At 40.1% G+C, this 15,803-nt stretch overlaps 1 protein-coding gene across 3 annotated transcripts in view; it reads left to right on the forward strand.

The window, feature by feature from the left end:
• Nucleotides 1–14,960, forward strand: part of LOC102692141 (anoctamin-4) — a 123,363-nt gene extending 108,403 nt beyond the window's left edge. For 2 of the 3 annotated variants that reach the window (XM_069192786.1, XM_069192787.1), the window contains 9 exons: nt 778–835; nt 1,959–2,056; nt 2,829–2,971; nt 8,262–8,414; nt 8,813–8,960; nt 10,105–10,224; nt 11,174–11,279; nt 13,158–13,368; nt 14,233–14,960. In XM_069192786.1, the coding sequence (XP_069048887.1) occupies nt 778–835; nt 1,959–2,056; nt 2,829–2,971; nt 8,262–8,414; nt 8,813–8,960; nt 10,105–10,224; nt 11,174–11,279; nt 13,158–13,349 (1,018 nt within the window). In that variant the 3' untranslated portion in view covers nt 13,350–13,368; nt 14,233–14,960. Of the gene's footprint in view, nt 1–777; nt 836–1,958; nt 2,057–2,828; nt 2,972–8,261; nt 8,415–8,812; nt 8,961–10,104; nt 10,225–11,173; nt 11,280–13,157; nt 13,369–14,232 lie in introns of those variants that run through there. The other variant, XM_069192788.1, reaches the window with a different exon arrangement.
• The last annotated feature ends 843 nt before the right edge of the window (nt 14,961–15,803 follow it).

Genomic DNA, 15,803 nt, shown 5'->3' on the forward strand with positions numbered 1-15,803 from the left:
CATCACAGCTCCAGCAGTTTTAGTGCATGTGAGTAAGGGAAGAGAGAATGCTTTTTTTTTACAGGTTACTTAAACTGAAAATTAAAGTTTCCATTTAAAGAGACTCAAAGGTAAATCTTAAGATGATAAATGTTGTTTTATATAGTGCCTCCTGGGACACATCATCCCAAGGTGAATACATTAATACAGTAAAGAGAATTAAAAAGCTAGTGATCAACACATTCTATTTACGTCATTCTTGTTTACCAAAGAAACCGCGCTACAGATTTAGACAACATAAACAATGAGCTCATTTATTACATCATCCCACTTTTTCCTGACCTGGGGTGGAAGCCAGCCAATGACGGGCAGGGTATGCGTGCACAATACAATAAGAGTTTCCCAAATAGTGAGCCAATCAGAATGGTCATTCACAAGAACACCTACAGTAGCTTTACAGACAACTAGGAATTTACTGTGCTCCGATTATAGAATATTAACTCGACACTTGTTCTCAGACTACTGTAACATCTGCGGCTCACAACATAAACCTCTCATATTGCCACATTTCAGTGGATGTTGTAAAACTCAAATACAAGTTTCATTGTAACCTTACAGGTCTGGTAAGGTTCATTATAAACCAAACGCTGAAACATGCTTCCAGCTAGACTGAAATAAGTCCATTATTAGTTTTGACAAATGACCAGATGTGACCTTTATTGTATTATAATCCATTCTATTCAATTGAAGTGACCTTTATTGTAACTATTAATATTAGTCGTTGTTTCTGTCTGGCAGATTCACAGGCCGACCGGGGGCCTACCTGAGACTCATAAACAGATGGAAACTGGAGGAGGTGAGCAGACCTGCGCTCGTCTGCAGCAGCACGCCGGGACAGCAGGGCTATCGGTCTGGAGCACAGCTTCTAGATTTTAAAACCCTTGTCTAATGAGCTTTTACTGGGATTATTAACACAAAGTTTGTGAGAAAGATAAACCCTCAGTTACCTCCAGTCCCCTGCTCTCTTTGGTATAGATATGTGCATTCATCCCACCATCACCCCTGCGCCACTCATGCTCTGTCTTTATCGCAGTCCTGCTACTGGCACTTGTCTGTAGCTATTGAGCTAACTTGTTGACGTGTTGAGCAAAGGTTGACAGACCTTTGCTCCAGCGCAGTATAAAAGTATACAAAAGCTCTGGGCATCTTGTATCAACTTTCACAGCCGTGCTGGGTCGACAATATCCCAGTCAGTCTCTCTCTATGGCAGAGGGGGAAACCTATCTTCAATCCCACATGGAGTTGGCAAGAAAGCGTTTTAATGAACATGTGGCAAAAGGTTTGGTGGTCAGAACAGACAAAACTGAAACTTTTTTGTCTGAGCGCAAAGGATCATGCAAGCCAAACATAATGCATCACTCATCGCTTGCTACTGCCCAGCATGGCCCTGCTGATGAGAAGCAAAGGGCTTTATACAGTAGTAGCACACAGCTTTCAAAGTGTTACATTAAAGGTAGTAACTGGGAAACAGGCGTGAGTCACTGGGTCCCCTAGAGCATGTAGCAGCTTGGCCACAGGTACGTTTTGTCAGTGCCATTGGCCAAGCATCAGGGAGTCTGATACACTTCCCCCCAGCGTGGGAAGAGCTCGCCCTGGTGTGTCCAGACACAGCGGCTTGTTCTCACACAGCAGGAAGAGGTAGATTCACCTCTGGGCTGCAGGCTTGTCTGCTCTCCAGCCCCCAGGGCGCGAAACAAGTGAGTCTGTCTACATCCAGCAGTACACATGGGAGTTTGTAGATCGAGGGTGTAATTAACAGTAAAATAAGAAAGCAATTCAGATGATGTCCACTAACTGAACAATAGCCTTTGATGTAGTACAAACTACACGAAGAACTATTATTGTTCTTCTGTCATTTGTGCTGTTGTTTATCTCTCTCTCTCCCTCTCCTCTTGTGGTGATGGGACCCTGTCCTGCAGTGCCACCCTAGTGGATGCCTTATAGACCTTTGCATGCAGATGGGAATCATCATGGTGCTCAAGCAGACATGGAATAACTTCATGGAACTGGGTTACCCGTGAGTACGAGAGATGTGTTTTTGAATGCACGACACAGTGGGTATTCGCTCTAATGCCTTTGTCTGTAAGGTTCACGAATACACATATTGTGATTCAAGCTGTAATAAGTAGGCTAAGTTAAATCTTTGCCTAATGAAGCCTTGAAATGAAATCTGGACCAGGAAGAGGTTTGATTTAGTGGTTTTCCTCAGTTACATACATCCTGTTGGATGGCCACTTGCTGATGAAAAAGAAATGCTTAGTAAATCAAGGCTGCAGTGGCTTTGTAAAGTCTTGTTAATCTTGTTGTTGGAGGCACCCAATTGCCCTTGAACTGGCCAGAGGGCCACAGAAGTGGGCGCCAATACTTCCTAGGGGCTCATCCTGGACCTGTCAGCACCTTCTGGTATATTGTATTACGTATTGCGCTATGCATTGTATTTGTCAGCATCTTAGGGTACTGCTAGTAAATAGGGAAAACAAATAGGATAATCTTTTTGCCGTAGTTGCAAATTAGTGTCTCCTGGCTGGCGTGTCATAATGTATTTGTGAAGATCTGTGGATATCTGAACCTAGCTCAACAGGTGAACTCTGTACTGGAACTAAGTCTTGAATGTGTTGTCTTAGGATCCTTTCAGGACGAGTCTGGATGAGCTTCTCAGGTGCTACAAACCCGCTAAGCAAGGCAGGCTGTCTGCCCTCTTCCAGTTTATAACCTGTCTTGCTCCTGGGTTGTAGGGCACCCGCTGCAGAGGTGGGAGGTGAGCTGCTCACTGTGCTTTCTGCCTGCAGGCTGATTCAGAACTGGTGGACACGGAGGAAGTTAAGGCAGGAACACGGCCACAAAGCCAAGGCGAGCTTCCCACAGTGGGAAAAGGATTATAATCTCCAGCCTATGAATGCCTATGGACTGTTTGACGAATACCTTGAGATGAGTATGTGCATCCCAGCCATTCCCGATCCCAATGTCATTCGCCTGCATTCATTTAATGAGTGATCAGAACACTGTTTATTGTAGCATCTTCATAAGCACTCTTTTTTATGCTTTATTCTCATGCTCACCTCTTCTAAACTCTGTGGTTTAGAACATTTTTCACACGTTTTAATAATCCATCCCCACTTTCATAAAAATCCATTTGGCGAAGGAAAGGTTCCTGCTCTAGTTGGCACTGCTGTGCTGTGTCCTGGACATTGCTGGTCTGCGCCTGGCCTGTGCCATTAGCCAGCCTTGTTCAAGATCCTCATGCAAAGTGTCACCTTTGGCCAAATAGGTCAGGGTATCTCCAGTCAGCCGCTGCCTGCCAGCTAGGGTGCAGAGGGACCCACATTGTGTTCAATGGTGAAAAGCTCTGATGAGACACAGAGCTCCTGTGCAGGTCAGTGGGGGTCAGAAGTTGGCAGCAGAGTGTCCCCATTCAATGGGGTTTTTATCGAAAGTGCAGGTAGAATGACAGCAACCAAGGTCTCCCTCACTTCTGCTGTTCTTACTCCTCCGTGACCTCACTTACTAACTGTAAATACCACCGAAAGCCTCACTGTTACCCACATTCAACTTTGTGTCCCTCTTTTTCCCATCTTCACCCATACAGCTGCCCCTTGGTCGCAACTTACTCCACACTGGGGTCCCAACATCTCTATCCTACAGGCAGGGTATTGACGCCAGACATCTTAGATCTGACATACAGTATCACTAAACATTCCTGGAAGCTTTTTCTAAATGAGTGATGTTAGTCCTTGTGAGCTTATAATTAATTGCTGATTCGAAATATAAAAAAACATACTACACCAGCTCTTTGTGTGGGCTGCTTGGGTTACAAACTACAGTCAGTGAGACTTGAGGTTAGTGACCATCATTGTCATGATAGCTGGGGTCTGGTGAACCTGGCCAAGGAGAGTAACAGATTTATACTTCACTAACCCACATCTAACAGCACAGAAAAACCTTTTTGTATTTAAGACTTATTGTTGTTCACCAACAATAATTAATGTGCTTCTGTAGGTGCCAGCTAGAAAAAATCTGAGACCCAAAAATGAAAACCCCCAAAACTTTGCCTTCCTCCACATAAAACAATGAAAATTCAGCTTGATGTTTTTTGTTTTTTTGTTACATTCCACTTGAGGGCATTTCTGTGTAGTGAACCTTGTATAAACTGGACCAATCAGTTCAGCTCTCTCCTGTTCCAGCAGCAGCACATCGTCTCAGACCGTAATGTGAATAAAATGGACATCCAGTGCATTGTTAGCTATAAATGGTCTTTGTTTAACAGACGGGAGGAGGTCAAATTCCAATATTGCATTCCCACTTTCCCGTGTAAAGAGACTCCCTGGCTGCCCACAACTCTGTGCACGTCTGTTCCAGCTCCCCTCCCTCCTACCCAGCTACACCCTCACAGCTGCCTCCCTGACTCATTCCTTGTAAGTGAGGGAGGTTATGGCAGCTCTGTACTCAGACCAGCACTGTCATTTCCTCAGCCAGGAGAGTTAAAGCTGAAGCACCTAGTACTCTGTCCCTTTCTATTCGTCGGTTCATTTAGTCATTGTTAGAATTTTACCAGACTTCTAAAATGCAATATAGTCAATTGCCAATATAATGGGATCAAACCTGTTCAGATCTGCAAAACCAAAATGTTGCCGTGTGCATTTCCCCTTTTATGTAGAATGTGTGGTAAGTTATGAATCTAATTAGATTTATGAAAAAATATTTTTTGCAAACAAAATTAGTTAGTCTTGCATCTGTCATTTTTTGCTTGTAGTTATGGCCAAAAGAAATATTTGCTTACTTGGTAATCTAATTTTTTATTAGCTTCAATTCTGTTTAAAGTACTGTACAATCATACTGTTTGTTTTACTATAAATAAAAAAAATTAAAAATCATAGCCACGAATAAAGGTACAGTATAGTTTCATCATATACAGTAGTGTAACAGTGCTCAGTATATATACTGTAGTATGTGGTGAAGTGTATGTTCTGCTGTGGAGGGAACACCCCTGTATAAACAGATAAATCTAGAAGAAAACAGGTAAAAACACATCAACAATGTTTATACTTTTCTGTTTGTTATGGGCATAACCTGGACGTCAAACTTGACACAATGTTAATGTGATTGACTGGCGTGGCCAAATTCGTCATAACATTAAGAAGGTAGGAGCCTGGAGAGATGTGTGCTATCCCTAGACTGTTCCTCGCTGCAGGTTCAGCAGATATCTTGTCTCTGGGGTCACAGCCATCGCTGGCCCTGAAGAGCAGTAGTGACCCAAGACCTGAACACGCAGGGACGCGATATCTCGTTCCATTAATTAGTTAAAAGCCGAGCTGGAAGGAAAACTGCTGAAATGTGCAGCCTCCCAGGGCCAGGAGTCAGCGCTGCAGTAATCGATGTGTCCTGAGAAAGGCCAATTCTCACTCCCCTTCATCAATACTGCACAGCGCTACCGGCGTCGCACTAATTACAACCATTCCTGCTGAGAGGGGCGCTCTCAAAACTCAGCAGGAATCTGCATGTCGCTGGGAAGCCTGGACTTACGACCAGGCTGCACGATGCTATAACGATACACATGTGTACAGTTCAAAAATTGTGTGAAATCAAATATGCTATTTAATTAGCAAAATTGTCTCCTACATATGCACAAGATGAAGAGTTACTGAGGTTGCTGGCTACAAAACCATTCCTAGATTGAAAATAAATCATCCGGTGTTGTTTTTAAACTGTACATGCAGTATTATCGTCAGGGGCAGTGAAAGCTTCAGAAGCTGCATGGCTAATACTGTTGTGAATCCGCCCAGGCTTAAAATATTAAATGCTGATATCAGATTATTGCATCTTCGAGCTGATTCACCTGTAAAATAGTCAGCATTAAGAAAATATTGTGAAATTACTTGTGTGTTACAAAAATGAATGTATGAAACTGGAACTATATTCCCACTACATTACTATGAATTATTAACCTGCGTTTGCAAACAATTTCTATTTTCAGTGGGAAACTTCTTCACAAATTCCTTTACTTTGATTACTTTTTTGTTTGTATTTACAACCTTAAAACCTAGTCCCGTGTACACCAAAATCACGGAACTCAAAGAATGAGTTTCATTTTAATGTAATTTAAGTGACTTATCTCTTGAAAAACACATTTCTCCTTAAACTTAGATTTGCAGTTTGCAGGCTGGTTAAATAAAGGAAAGAAAATCCGAACCCTAGACACCCTACTGCTGTGAATGAGTAGATCTATTCTATTAGTTCTTAAAATGAAACTCTCAGACACTACCACCCCAAGGTTAGGAAACCAGAGGTGTTTTTTAGATGTAAATGATGAAAAATAATCTAAGAACCACAGACTGAGTTCTGATTGATCACAGACTTTTCAATTTAGAAGGTGGGGAATTGTCTGAATTGGCTTTAAGGATGCAGTTCGATTTTGTTTAACCATGGTACTTGATATAAAACTCTGAGTAGTAAAAGCTGCAGAACACTGTTTTAAAAGAAATAAAGCTTTAGTTTTTAATATGGCAATCATGTTATAAATTCATGTTAATCACAGTTTACAGCAATGAGAATACAATGGCCATGAGACTTGTATTAGAAACCTAGAGAAAGTAAAATTAAAAAATGGTTCTCTTTAGGAAACATCTTTTAATGTTAATTTCTCTTGTCTTGATTTGAAAGAGAGGACAGAGGCCCAAGACAAAATTAATACAATTTTCTGTAATTACTACTACAAAAATAATACTATACAGAGAATGTTAAGATAATAACATTTCACTTCTGGTTGCAGGAGGATTTATCTCCCATAGCCCTATAGAGCAGCACAGGAGTTTTTGAAGTCTCCCCCATGGCTGTAGGCTTGCCTTCTCTGTTCCCTTTTTTCCTCTCTTGCCCATGGCTCAGGTGGACTTATATACCTGAGATCACAACTGCACTAATCAAATCCCGACATTGTACCATGATCTGATAGGAACGTGTGCTTTTCATCACAGGAAGTGACACATACACATTAGGCGTTGTCCACTGAAAGGATTGGATCACATAAGAGACTCAGAAGTGATTCAGAAAAAAGACAAAACAATGTAACTACCTAGTGAACACAGCTACGTGCATGAGGAACATTCACTAATTTAACTGAAAGAACAGAGATAAAAGGTAGAATGACAATGATTCATTGTTAAAATATAATGATGGGATAGGACAGTTGGAACATAAAATGGACTGGGAAAATAAATTATAAGGAAGACACAAAGCAGAAGGTAATATAAAAAAGCAAATGAAATTTTAAATTTACACTTGGCTTGAATGATTGTGATGTGGCATTATAATGAGCTAACTCAACAGCTCTTAAGCACAAGCTATATCTGAAATCTCAGACATATAAGGTTCAGTATTTATCCACAGAACACCAAACTCTAATATGGCATTCAGACCCAAGATATATAAAAAAGTCACCATATTGAACTGAGACACACACAAGCACGATGATGAGTTATATACTCATCTGTCCTACTGTATAGCTAGAACTATGACCATTATTATTTTCCTCTTCTTCCCCTTGAAGGCTCTGTTGTCTACTGCTGTGACTCACACAGCCTCTGCAGTGTCATCAGACCATGCGAAGAACAATTAAACCCCAGATCTAACCCAGAAATGTTAGAGATAAAGAAGGCTGTGAGAAAGACGGCTGCTTGCTTTTGTGAAGTGTTTGCCCATCCCTCTTGAGTAATGAGAATACACTGCGCAGATTATTTTGCTACATTAGTATAAAGCTGTATTGTTTTGCTTTAATCCTTTCCAATTAACTACCATGAAGGGGAAATTTAATTAGGAATGTTTGCCATCTGTGACAGGAAGGTGTGAAATCTTGTTTCTGGAGCCCTGGCGCTGTTTTTACAAGAACTTAGCAATTATGTTATGAAAGAGTTCATGTGTTCAGGTGTCTAAAACAGAAGACATGCCAAGACAACCCTAGTTCAATCTTATTTTAGTGTGACATGAACACTGACGGTGCCTAGGCTTTTTCATAATCCCATTATTCTGAGATGGTAAAACTCCCTCTGGGACCCCAGTGTATGCTGGTTTTAATGAAGTAATTCTAAAGATATCTTCATTGTCAAAATGAACAAAGCTTTTTGATGCACAAGCACAACTGTCTTTATCAGGTGCTGAACGTCTTTTTTTGTTCCAGTGTGGAATTTTATGAGGTTGTGTTTAACGAAACTTTGGATATCTGCTTGCTTTAGTTCTGCAGTTTGGCTTCACCACCATATTTGTGGCTGCATTTCCTTTGGCTCCTGTGTTGGCCTTATTGAACAACATCATTGAGATCCGACTGGACGCTTACAAATTTGTTACTCAGTGGAGACGACCTTTAGCGTCAAGAGCCAAAGACATCGGTAAGATGTTTTTCTTTCCCTGAAATGCTGTATGCTGTGGTTTAAAATTAACTCTAACAAATGAACAAGTTAATCTCATGTAATACTGTATAACCTTGTTTGTTATGTTGATGTTGATGTTTGTTAGCTAAATGTACTGGATTTGTGTTTCCCTGTGTCTTGGGGAGAAGAGCCAGCATACTGGCTTCAGCAACATGACTGGGTAGCTTGTTCCAGACTTTGACAACACTTTGTGTGACAAAGTGCCTGCTCTTCTCAGTTTTAATGTAAACTTCAGTTTAGTCTTCATTGTTGTCCTCCGGTTTGTATTTCTTGTTGATACCTCCACTGATCAGACTAAGGTATAAAAGTGACCTGACAGCTGTGTAGGATGATACCAAATGTGTTTGTTTTTTCAGGAATCTGGTATGGGATTCTGGAGGGTATAGGAATTCTCTCCGTTATTACAAATGCTTTTGTCATTGCCGTGACCTCAGACTTCATCCCCAGACTTGTCTATGCCTACAAATATGGACCATGTGCAGGACAAGGCCAAGCTGGAGAAAAGTCAGTAATTGGTATCTTTATTTTTGTTGTTGTTATCTTCATTGGAAGCAATTAGAATACACATTAAACCACTGCAAATCTGGGTTCAAACAGAGAGAGTAGGAGGTCAGGAAAAATAGAAAACATTGCTTCTGTGATTAAAATTCACTGTTAACATACAGTAGTGTCATTTGTTGAAAATTTGTAATACAGCCATCCACACGGTGAAACCCAGAATGTCAGAAACTCAGGATATGTTTCCAGAAACATGTTTCCTTAATTTCTTTTAAAATAAATTTTCAGAAAATGGAGTCCATTAACCCTGGATCTCTCATAATGCTGTTAAAAATATGCAACGCACAACTTACACCTTCTTAGTGTTGCCCTTCTGATTATGCAGTACTTAAAGGCCATTGAAGACATATGTGACTCGGGAAGAGACCCGTGTCAAAAAGTTAAAAAGGGACAAAAGAAATCTCACTGTATTATGAAATAGTATGCAGTTATAGTAAATAGAAAATTACCAGCATTTTCTGTAGAAACTGGCAGAAGTAATGAGACTATTTTTTTATATTTTTGTGAGATTGTAAAATGTGAAGTTCTTTATCATACGAACAGAAGTGGCCTGTTGGCACAAGTATGAATCACATTATTTGTCTTTAGCCGCAGTTCTAAATTGCCTCTAGTGCTGGACTCGCCATCGTGCATGTGATGGTCAACAGCTCATACGCTCACAGAGTCTTTTCTAATAGGCTAAGGGAAAACTCATTTGGAAGTATGTTTCACAAATGAGAACTTATCTGAAAAAATATCTTCCTCCTATCTAGAACAATTAAACTTTCGTCGATCATAACAGTGAGCATTGGTTATCTGGAAGGTTCATGTGTTTGCCAGGCTACAAGCCTGTAATTTTTGTTCATTTGTATTGGCTCTAACCAGCACACCAGGGAAATGGGTTTATCTGTAAGGCTGCACAATGGAAAATATGAACCTCTCTGATGCTCTCTTTCCAGAATGTATTTCATGTTCGAATTTCCTGTGAGCATATGATATATTTACCAGTGTGCCTTGGCCAAGTACTCTCCTATATAGGCTGGGTATGTTGCACAGTGTTCCTAACACAAGGCACTCTTGTCACATAAATCCATGTTTCCTTGCTCTCCAGGTGCATGGTGGGATACGTCAATGCCACCCTGTCCATTTTCCAAGTCTCAGATTTTGAAAACCGCTCAGAGCCCAGGACAGATGGGACAGACATGTTTGGTTCACCTATTAAATACTGCAGGTTGGAAAATATTCAGCACAAAAAAGGTTTAGAAATACCATCATGAAATCATCAACAAAATTTTCCAGTCTTGCACATCACGATTACAATGTTAAAATAAGGCCGTAGTCTCTAATGCCTGAGTGAGTAAGGAGATTGGATCCTGTTTTTATTCAAGTATCAAGCTGGTCACAGTCAGAGAAACTACTCAACATGGATAATGTAGTGTAGAGAGAAAGGAAATACTATACTGAGATTTAAAAACAAAAAGAGTAAAATTATCTAGTTTTGAAAATAAAAAAACTCATTAAACTGCCAGGCATTGTTTGAAGGTTATTCTTTGATAATACAACTGTACACTTAAGACCTTGCTGAAGTACACTATAAAAATGCTTAGTCTAGATAAATTATTTTGCTTATTTCATTGCATTGCAGCTAAAAAAAAAAAAAAAGATTTCTCTTCCAGCTTCATATTTCTGTCTGTTTAAATGCTAAACAAGGTGCTGTTCAGGAGAGTGTCAGTTAAGACTAGTTACCTGTATATGGGAAAGTGTCGAGCACCAGCTGCCTGGCCTCAGTGCACAACTCTCTCAAATCCAGTCCCAGTCTCCCACACTACAGAAGGTACAAACTCTCCACCACAGCTCTCTCGAATCCTCTCTGACTCTCCCACATTACAGATGTATAAACTCTTCAGCACAGCTCTCTCGAATCCTCTCTGACTCTCCCACATTACAGACATACAAACTCTCCAGCACAACTCCCTTAACCTCCTAACAGTACAGAATATTATGAGCTTCTGAGGACTCTGCAAACTTTCATTTGTTTCACTCAAAGCTAAACAGACAGAAGTGTGCTAGCCATTGTTTTACTCTTTTTTGTGTTTCTGTGCTCATTGTAGCCTTCTGTGTCAGCTGCTGTTGACATGGGAGGAAGATGATTAAACCTGCTGCCTTTTACCCCCCAACAGATACAGAGATTATAGAGAACCTCCAAACTCCAAACAGCCCTATACCTACACCCTGCAGTTCTGGCATGTCCTAGCTGCTCGGCTGGCTTTCATTATAGTGTTTGAGGTGAGAGTCCCTTAACATTCATACGCCTTCTTGGGGGCGTTGAGTTTTTCATGCCTCTCAGTATACATCTATTCCCAAACTTGTGGAATTCCTATATCTATACTTGCATCTGCACAAAGACTGGCATGGGACCCAAGTATCTCCTGGCTGTATTCTTATGTAAGGCACTGTTTCATACTGCGCAGCATATAGACAGAAAAACCGTAATACTAAGATTAAGTTTAACATACATATAAAATATATTGATGATACCAAATTGGGATATTCTGTACTGTACCTCCTTCGTCCATTTCAATATAATTAAAGAAAAGACACTTGTAAGTCTCTATACTGTATGTATCTGATTTTGTTTATTATAAATCTTGAGAATTTTCTTGTAGCTCTTGTCAGTTTACACTCAACTGTCTCTTCATCTGATAATGACAAAATCAGGTAACACTTTTTTTGTTTTATAAGTTATTGGTGTTCCTCTTTGTAATATGTTTTTGCACAGTTTGGCAAATTTCAATAACATTTGTTTCTTCATGCAACAGAAATAAAATTTAAATTGTTGTCATGACAGACACTTCATTACATTAAATGTCAAATTCATTGTGTTGTACAGATTTTTTTTGCAATCTAGGCCTCATTGACTAATACAAAACTATTTTTGGTCATTGATTTTCCACTGATAACAGTGCAATATATTTGAGAATGCCATTAGTGCAAGTGAGATAATTAGCCCCTCAGAATGATATATGTAACTCAGTCTGCTATCTGAATTCTGCCGACAGTTTGGAGTTTATACCCGAGGGAAATTGCAGGCATCATCAAAGTACTGTTTCATGCCTCATAAATCCTAATGCATTTCTGGGACAATTTCAGTCAGTGTGTGTCCTCCAACCCCCCCTGCAATTCAGATTACAATGACAACTAAAAATTAGCTTCAATCATTTCTCGATTTCAGCGTATTGATAATTAATATTTATGCTATTCTCCACCCTTGCCATCAGCCAAAAATATCGGCTTTCACAGAATGCTCTAGACCAGCAGGTACAAAACATTTTGAATGTGTGGATCCCTTTTCAATTTTCAGACAAATTGCGGAAAGAATTCTGGAAACAAACCTTCCAGACACACCACATGCTGCTAGTTGTTACTTTACATTCTAGTTCCTATGAGCATTTTAAAAAACAGCAGCAACAATCTACACTCAGTAATCATTTGCAATGTACGCATCTTAAATTATGTGTGATTAGTATTTATTGCCTCAACAATTCTATTTTGGAAGCATAGGGCTGCCTGCACACGAATGTGTGGAAACTGCAAAATGTCAGATTATTGAATTCTAGCTCTACAACTGACTCACACTGATGTTTTTGTTTTTGCACACTGCTTGTTCTGAGTTTTATTTAAGTTGACTGTTATTGAACTACATTGTCGTTGCTGCAGCTGTTCTGTGTTTAAGTTTTGTGTTTCCTTAATGTTTGTGTATTGAAGCATACATGAAAATAAGCATTTCGTTGCACTTGTGCATATGACAGATAAACTGAACTGAACTGATTGTGTGACTTGATGATTTCACTGGCTTCTGAGATGGGTGTCAGGTTGGAGTGATGTCGGGTTTGTCTTCCCAATCTGATTCCATGGCACATTTTTCTTTTCCACAGACCCTCCCTGTAGTATTAGGCGCAGCGACCCTGAGGCTGAGAACTGCTGCTGTGGGCCACATTGCAGAGCATTTACTGTAGGACTTGTGTTGCAAGTGTTTCAGAGATGCACGTCCAACTGCAATCCCAGAGCAGCAATGTGAATAACCCACAGTGCCCTGCATTGTTAAAACACAAGCACGTGGCATGACACTGTTGCTCATCCAGTGTCTTTTATCTCCTTCTGTAGCATTTGGTCTTTACCATCAAAAACCTGATTTCTTACCTGATCCCAGACCTGCCCAAAGACCTGAGGGATCGGATGCGCAGGGAAAAGTACCTCATTCAGGAAATGATGTATGAAGCCGAGCTGGAGCGTCTTCAGAAGGAGCGGAACGAGAGAAAAAAGAATGGAAAAACCCATAACAATGAATGGCCCTGAGTGGATCACGTGCTTTAAGGTACATGGCAGGGCCTGTTTCCTTTCCCATGGTTCATAAAGTTTCTGTGGAGAGCCATGCTGGATGTTTTCCCTTGAACTAACAGTGTTGGCTAAAACAGAGCAATCTGGGACCTCTTGCCCTAATCTCAGAGAGTTTCAGGTGCTGGGTTACTTCCAGGCAAGTCCACCATCGTTTAACAGGCCCAGCAGTTGGTTTGATTGATAAACATGACCTCACACTCCAGTGTATCTCATCTCCTCTATAGCATGTGGTCTTTACCATCAGAAAGCTGATTTCTAACCTAACTGAGGAATCTGGTGCACCAGCAGAAACACAGGCCCATGGGACCAGGGCATGGAGACCACAGTCAAACTGGAGATAATTGTCTCAGCATTTGCTTGGTTGTCCGGCTGCACTTGTTGATGCCACTGAAAGAGCTCATAAAATGGCTAAATGTTTAAATTCCTTCTATTAATCTCATCACTGTTGTTGGGAAAAAAAGGATTACTTCCCCCCCTTTCCATATCTTGGAACAACATTAAGAGCCAATCAATTATCTCCTGGACTGGCTTGAGTGTAGGAGTCAGGGATGCCGTATTGTGGATGTACAATACCTTCAAAGGCTTACTCAGGAAAAGGTCAAGCACACGTAACTAAGAAGCCCAAGTCAGTGGTGTCAGTCTCTCTGGACAGATACTCTGAGGAGGGCTAGCCTTCAAACACTGACGACAAAAAAAGCTCCACACTGTGTTAAAAAATACTCCTCATTGTAACCCACTTTTCACCCTCACCTAAGCTGACAAACGTTTGCAGCAGAATAACCTTCCTCTTGCTCGTGAGCACTGCTTTGAAATGTGTTTGTATTGTATTTTTGAACTGCAGGTGAAGCCCACGTCCTCTGTTTACGTATTCCTGTTCTGAAGCCCGTCTGCTTCTGGGGAATGAGCTAATGCAACCTCAGTGCATGTCAGGAGATGTTTTACAAGGCAAGCTGATCAGCACATTTACTAAGGAGTGTACTGTAAACAACTTTGCAAACAACAAATACAACATTAACTGTTTCTAACACTGCAAGCATGTTCCTGTCAATGCAGTAATGTACGCAAATTTGTACTTGGACAAAAAACGTTGTATTATTGACCATTTTACAACAATTTGCTACTTTTCTCAGATATCACATCTTCCATAATGGTTTTACATATCTTCAGAGACTGAATGTAAATAGATAGAACTGTAAACTTTTGCACAAGGTAAAATCATAAATACTCTGTGCATTAGTACACAATACTCTTCTTCCACTGTACCCAATGAAACTCCTGTTTACAATTCTGTCCTTTTTTTTATTTCAGGACCTTTAAAAGATTTATGATATGTCATTAAAATGCTTATTTGTAAATAGCCAAATATTTAAGAGAATGTTGAATTTTCATGAAACTTAAGGATCAGTTCACAAACATGAAGCCATGTTTACTGCTTGTATATTGTAATGCAATAAATAATTTAAAATAAATATGCATCTGAACTGTACCAGTGGGTTGAGATTGTTTAAAACTCAGATGCTTTCAGGAAAAAAACAATTAAAAATTAAATACTGTGCCTTTTTACAAGTACTCAGTTTAATTTTTTGGACTTGCAAAATAAATCTTAGTGTCCTAATCACAACATATTTTCTTACACCCCACGTTTACCTTTTTATAAGTAAACAAATTAAAATTAAACCTCTACATTACCATTACGTGGCCTGAAATAAACAACATAGACAATTTATATCACACTTAACACTTTCAGGGTACTGTGTGTGAAGGCAGGCACAAGGGTAAGTTTATGGATATTTTGGGAGTATGATCCTCTCATGGAGGTAGATGCACAGTTCAAATTCAATTAAGGTCCTATAAACAATTTTCAAGACATGTTTCTTTACTTTTTATAGCAAAACTGGAATTTTCAAAACCTTGAGGTGCTTTTTGTCTTGATATGTATGTAACCGTACATTTAGGACTGGTGATTTATTAGACATGAGAGGACAATGGTAAACATTCAAATAGCAATCGACACCGTTCTGATTATGGGATTTAAGGCTTTCATATCAACAGTGGCTTCATTAATCCTTTCCTGTTATTCCCAGGACAAGGAGAAGATTAATAGTGTTTCACATTGTTTCTGTCGGATGAGGGTCACATAGCACATTACTGGGTACTGGGTTTAAATCTAGACAGGGTCATCTTCTGTGTGGAGTTCGTCTGTTCTCCTTCCCATGTCCATGTGGGTTTTTTACAGCCTTGCAAAGACATGGTAGCTGTGCCATTTAATGGCCCAGGGTACAGTCCTGCTTCGTACCCTCTGTCTGCTGGATGAGGCTTCAGTTTACCTCAAGACTTCTCCTGATGAAGCACTTGTGGATGGCGGACAGATCATGTCTAATGAAGGCACTGCTGTGCAGTACATCACAAAAT

Source organism: Lepisosteus oculatus, chromosome 7 (genome assembly GCF_040954835.1).
Source record: "Lepisosteus oculatus isolate fLepOcu1 chromosome 7, fLepOcu1.hap2, whole genome shotgun sequence".
In the NCBI taxonomy this organism is placed as follows: domain Eukaryota; kingdom Metazoa; phylum Chordata; class Actinopteri; order Semionotiformes; family Lepisosteidae; genus Lepisosteus; species Lepisosteus oculatus.